The 6,201-nt window shown below is 39.8% G+C and overlaps 1 protein-coding gene across 1 annotated transcript in view; it reads right to left on the bottom strand.

The window, feature by feature from the left end:
- Positions 1 to 4,029: 4,029 nt before the first annotated feature.
- Positions 4,030 to 6,201, bottom strand: part of KLHL31 (kelch-like family member 31) — a 6,554-nt gene continuing 4,382 nt past the window's right edge. The window contains exon 3 of the mRNA XM_010142698.1: positions 4,030 to 4,762. Coding sequence (XP_010141000.1) covers positions 4,030 to 4,762 — 733 coding nt within the window. The remainder of the gene's footprint in view (positions 4,763 to 6,201) is intronic.

Genomic DNA, 6,201 nt, shown 5'->3' with positions numbered 1-6,201 from the left:
AAGAGTTAAAACCATAAGATCAACTAATCTAGGTTTCAGGATAATATAAAGCATGGTCTTACTCAGTCATTTCATTCATCATGTACTTTTTCCTGCAAGAACTGCCCTTTAAAAATCTCCACACAAAACACTTTTCAACACCTCATAGCTTTGGTTGATGCTAATTCTGTCTGCTTCCCTCTTGCACCAGCCAGAAGCTGGCACTTAAGCTTACTAGAATCTTGACTGATGCAAAGATGATCTTCAGGAAGAGATTAAATGATCATGAACTCATCTGGATTAAGAACTAAGCAGAACATCTTCCTTTCAGCATAACTTTCCAACTGTAAGTTCCTCCCTCACAATCTTGTAACACACTCTCCCATGCACCTACACAAGCATGTATAAACAAAAAACCAAAACATCATCGAACTGTGTCACTCACGGATTGAAGAAAGCTTATTTTCAGATTTGAATTTCTTGGAAGCATAGATGCTAACTATAAAATGTGTGAGCAAAAGGAATTTTGAAGATAAGAGCATATATATATACATATTTTTTTAATTATTACTGTAGGATTAAAGAAGATCTCTGTAGTGTTTTAACAATCTGCATCTCATAGAGTTGGAAGCCCTTTGCTCTATTTAATATTACCATATACAGTATTTCCTAAACTGCATTTTAAAATTCCTTTTTGGGATGTACAATATTTCAAGTTCAACTGAGATGTTGTTATTAAACATCTGGAGATTGAAGATACAATACTGGACAATGAAAGAACACCATCCCACAGAACACAACATACAAACCATTTTTCACAGTTCTAACAAAACAAGATTGTACATTAAAATGTCACAAATAGCTCAGTACATTGGTATAATCAAAATAATATTAAGTCCAGCTGATACTGTCACATATTAAGGGCCAAATCCTGGCTCAATGCGCAGTTGAAGCCTAAATAGATGTTTAGAGAAAATAATACAAAGCCACTCTGGTGGCTAAACTGGTAACAATACCATTGTTAATCTACCTAAAATTTTTGGCCTGAAGTACATACCTAATTTGCGCTACAGAGAAACATATGGCCAGTGGTACTTGGCTCCTGTCCTAGGACATGTCTTTATGGATTTGTCGTGGCCAAGGGCAGTGGAAGCTGAGGGGCAGTCTTCCTTCTGGGTATGACAGTTTTGGCAGGCATCTGTATCAACTGTTCTGCCAGAATTTGGCTTCGAGTTCGAAATCCTCTACATCTTACTCAGTAGTTCCACTGAAGTCAGTAGAACTTTTTTTGTAAGATGAAAAGGATTTGCCCTGCAAAGTTTTTAGCCCTTTAAGTAGTAAGAGAGTAGTTTCATTGCACTTAGCCCATCATTTACAAATAACTTTCTACCCAAAACCAGAAGATGGTTGTTGATGTACAGGAAGTGTTGGCTCACAAAGAGGAAAGTGTGCAGCAACATCTGACTACTCATAGAATTTTGGAACTGAATTCCTAAAGGGAAAAAGAGACAGTTGCACTGACAGTTTCATCCAGTGTCTGCTTGAGGCCAAAATAATTGTTTCGTCAATTCCTAAATACCATGTTACGGGTACCTTAGAAACACTAAATAATTGGAGTATGTACAGAGTTATAATTGGATATGTGTCTCCATTGGACTGGATGGATAAGCAACTTCATCTAATAGTATTAAAGTTTTACAAAAAAACATTGGAGCAGATTGGAGCATATGGGCTTTCATATGGAATACATCATCATTACTCTGGGAAAAGAGAGATTTTGCTCTTGTCCATGAGAAGCTTTTGGTGACTGAAATGGGCAAGAACAGCATTTTCATATTTAAGCCAAAGTAATCTTACTCTGTCACACAATTCCATGTTTTGTTCTGTGATCCTGGATTTGAATTATTATTCATTTGAATTAAATAGGATAACATAACTGTATGCTAATTAAATTAATCAAAATTATATGACAGTGCTACTCAGACCAAAAGTCATTGCAATGCAGTATAGTCTAATAACATGCAGCACTCAAAAAATAGAATTTGTAGTAAGGGTGTAGACACAAACTCTAAATTAGAACTGGAAAACAGGACCATGGATTTTAATCCTAACCAACAGACTGAATTACTTCAGCTCTAATAATGTGTCATGCTCATGCATGAGCATCAGCTCAATATGTAGCTGCAACAAAGCTACAAAGAGCAGAGCATGAGTCCTGAAAATGCTTGCCTCAACAACATCTGCACTTACAATTTTATAGCATTCTCCTTTTGCAAATGAGATAAAAATTTGGCTGCCTTATAAACACTGCTGAGAGCATGCCTTCTCATGCCTGGAGGTGTCAACGATAATTTAAGGAATCTGCTAGTGAAGCCCCTATGAACTGGTTAAGGTGAGTGAACTTCTGCCCTTTTGGTTATACTAAATAATTTTAGTTCCGTGTAATCCTTCTTTTCTTCCAAAACAGAAGGATGTAGACATTTGTGCTTACAGCAGGCTTTTGGTATCAAATTCTCAGGGCTGCATATCCCTTTGGCTAAGGGAATAAGATTAGGTTTCATGCTTAATCCCCCCACTGCATGCTGAAGAAGTTCTTGGAAAGTAATCTAAGTTGAGCAAAGACTTCACTCTACTCACTGGGAAAACTTCACTAACTTCAACAGGCACAGTATCAGTCTGGTCTTTGGAAATATGTGAACAAAATCTCCACAAATCAGACTGTAATGAAGGCTTCAAAAGGAGATACAAAATGGTATGCCCAGGAGAAGGTTACTTGGGGTGATTTTGTGCCTACAACTGGTAAGAAAGGGGTTAAGGTATCACTTTATTCCTATTAAAGAAAGTCTCTTTGATTTCATCCAGTTTTTCCATGATTCCTGTTCTCCACACATATATCCTATTCATAAAGGCAGACCATGCAGTCTTTATTCCATCTTCACTCCTCACTCCAGTGGTTATTTGTCAGAATAATACTGAGTAAGAGAGATGCTTTGTGCATCTTCTCCACACTCAGACACCATTAGCCCCTGGTGCCTCCTGGCATGAACTCAGCTTACAGGTTTTGCCCCTGCTGTGGCATCTCCTAGCTCCTTGCATTGGTGAGGACCTTCTCAGATGAGAGGTTAACCCAGAGGCACATTCTTCCACAAATGGGAAGAGTGGGAACAAGAGGAGACATACTGACTGGCTTTCATGCCTTCCCCCTGGAATGACAGGAGAGTCTCCCTGGCATGAGGAGGAGGATGGGGCGGTGGTCTGCTCCTTGGTGTACACATGTGGGTCTGGAGAGCAATCTGGCATGCGAGTTAGCCCTTGGGGCTGGCCCATAGCACTTACAGGAGCTAAGGTATTCTGTGGATTCAGGTCTTGAAAGCCATGTGGCAGCATTAGATTAGAGAATTAAAGGGTTTCATGGCAGAAGATAGGGACCTCTTTCTAACTTCTGAAGGAGAAAATTTTGAGAAATTTTCTATGAATACCACTGGCCAAAAAGGAAATGATCATATACTATATGCTATATTTTTGTGGGTTTTTTTCTCCTTCTGTTTTTTGAAATAGAAAATGCTTAGAAAAGAGAAAAACTGATCAATTTTATGATGGCATAGCACATTTCTGATGTATGTTGAGATTTACAACTAGCAATATTTCACTTTCATTTTGGGTTCTGAAAGCATTTAAAACTCGGTATTAAAAAGGCCTCACAACAATCTTCTGAAGCAAGTTTATCCCTATTTTGCAGGTAAGGAAACCAAGGCACAAAGAAATGAAATTATTTGCCACAGATAGTATAGTCAGTGGCAAAGTCAGGAAGAGAATGAAATTCTGCAGTTATGGGTTAACTCTCTCATCCTGTTAAGAAAATTTGCCTTATCTCTAATATGCTGTTTCATGTCACCTGTATTAAATATCATGAAAACTGGCCAATTTGCAGTTAAAACTGTGGCAACACCACTGGCTTTTTTTCTATACAAGCACAAAAATGTCACTTAAAGGGTTAATTATACTACTGCGCTGGTAAACATTTTTACTTATTGCTGGTTAGACCTGTATTCAAATACTGACTGGGACAGAAGAGACTGAGCTGGCCCTGGACTCCCTTGTCTTGTTGTTGGGCATGGATATCGTACAGCAGGATACACCCACAGTGGCCTCAGGCAGCTCATCTTCCTCTGTCCATTCATTGAGATCCGGGTTATAGCACTGAATGCACTTCTTATATTTTTTCTCTATTTCATTCCAGCCACCCACTAAGTAAATTTTCCCGTTAAGGGTGGAAGCGCCAGCTGTACTAACTCCCGTTTGAAGTGGTGCCACGTAACTCCATTGGCCCGTGTAAGGACTGTAACACTCCACAGGGAGAACATCCACCCTTTCAGCTCGTCCCCCCAGCTGAGACCCACCCATGACATAGACCCTCTCCAGAAGGGACACTGCACAGTGCCACCCCCTTGGGGTGCTGAGGCTGGATTTATCCTGCCAGCTATCTTTGCTGGGGTCATACATGCACACCGAGCGAGAGTAAGCATTATTAATGTAACCTCCAGTGACTAGGATCCGACCATCCACCACTGCACTAGCATGGCAGCACCTGGGCACTTCCAGAAGTGCCTTCATCTGCCACTGATTAGTTGCAGGGACATAGCATTCAACCGAGGAGAGGCACCCCTCAGAGTTGCGACCACCTACTGCAAAAAGGAGGCCATTGAACACATTCAGGCTAAAGTGGGTGCGCCGCTGATTCATGTTTGCTAGGTGAATCCAGGTGTTGAAACGAGGATCGTATCTGAAAGCATTAAAAAAAGAGGGTAACCTACAGCAAAGATGTCAGAATTTACTCAGAGTTTCGAAAAGTGTTAGGTGGTGATTTATACTTGTATTTTTTAGCACTTCCTAAATGGTAAGTATTCTTTCCTTGCCACTCATATGGAATAAGATTTATGTGGAAAGAACAAATTTGTTTTCTAACACCATTCCTATATAAAATAACATTCTCTGTCCTCAACACTTAAATGAGCAATTTTGAAATAGGAAATAGCAAATTATGACTCCTGAAGGAGGTGAGTGAGGTACATTAGTAGGCCCATGCGTTTCTCCTGTTGCATGCTGAGGGGACCAGAGAATCGTAAGAGAAAAAGTCTACGGGACAGTAAATACTAATAGTTAGCTGTCGTTCAGCATTATCACCTGCAGCTCTGAAAGGAAGTCCACAGACATACTGATGTGGCTTGACATGCTCAAGCTTAATGGCAGGGAGTAGAACCCATTCGGCTCATGAGGATTCTCCCACCTCCAAGGCGTGCACCAAGCAACAGTTCCTTGTGAGAACATGAGGCATAGCTTAAAGGCAGAAGGTTAGGAGAACAACAGCACGACCTCCTTTATGTAATATATTTTTCTGACAAAGCAGATTACAAAACAAAATTGATCTGGAGAAGGTTCCTCATTCATTAACTTTGTATGATGGTTGACAACCTCAGGAGAAGTTATCTGAATGTTCCTTCTGGGAGCAGAAAAGGAAGCATTGGTAGGACTTTGGCTGTGTACTCCCATTGCATGTCTATAGTCTGTTAATAGATTAAAAAGCTGAGTTGTCTCCCCTCCAGCCTTTGCGTCAAGCTTTTGTGTGCTGTCAGCTTTTAGGCTGCACTAGTTAGAAACTAGTACCACCAATCAACTGACTATTGCATGTTAGCCTATGCACTCCTCTGACCTTGCTATCACCAGTGCAGTCCTTGGATAACTATAGATAAGAACTGTAATATTTCAGAAGCGAGGTATTACCCGGAATACACATAAGAGAAATAGAGCCTTCAAGAGACAGTGATATCGTTTCTATTCTTGATAAATAAAAAAGCTAAAGGATATAAAATGCAGTATAAAAGCTGATGATAATACGGTGAATGATTCATGGAAAGTCAAGATTATAATACCTAAAAAGTGTTTTTCAGAACTTTCTCTGAGGCATCAGTGCTCTTGAAATTTAAAAAATCTTACCTTGTCTGACTTAGTGCATTTTAATGGTAACAGAACACCCCAGAACTTCCTATTTATTTCCTCTACTTGCAGTAAGCTTTCTCAGTGTTCCTCACTTCTTTTGTGCATGTGTAACCATGGTGAAGTTTTTGCATAACTTCAGTTGCATATTTCTGTTCATTCAAACTTTAATACAGAATAGCCTCCATACCTCCCTCACCCTGTCCCCTTTCTATTTACCTGAGCGGT

This window comes from Buceros rhinoceros, unplaced genomic scaffold (assembly GCF_000710305.1).
Source record: "Buceros rhinoceros silvestris isolate BGI_N320 unplaced genomic scaffold, ASM71030v1 scaffold4739, whole genome shotgun sequence".
In the NCBI taxonomy this organism is placed as follows: domain Eukaryota; kingdom Metazoa; phylum Chordata; class Aves; order Bucerotiformes; family Bucerotidae; genus Buceros; species Buceros rhinoceros.
The sequence above is the reverse complement of the archived record's forward strand: the minus strand, read 5'-3'. Positions and strand labels throughout refer to the sequence as shown.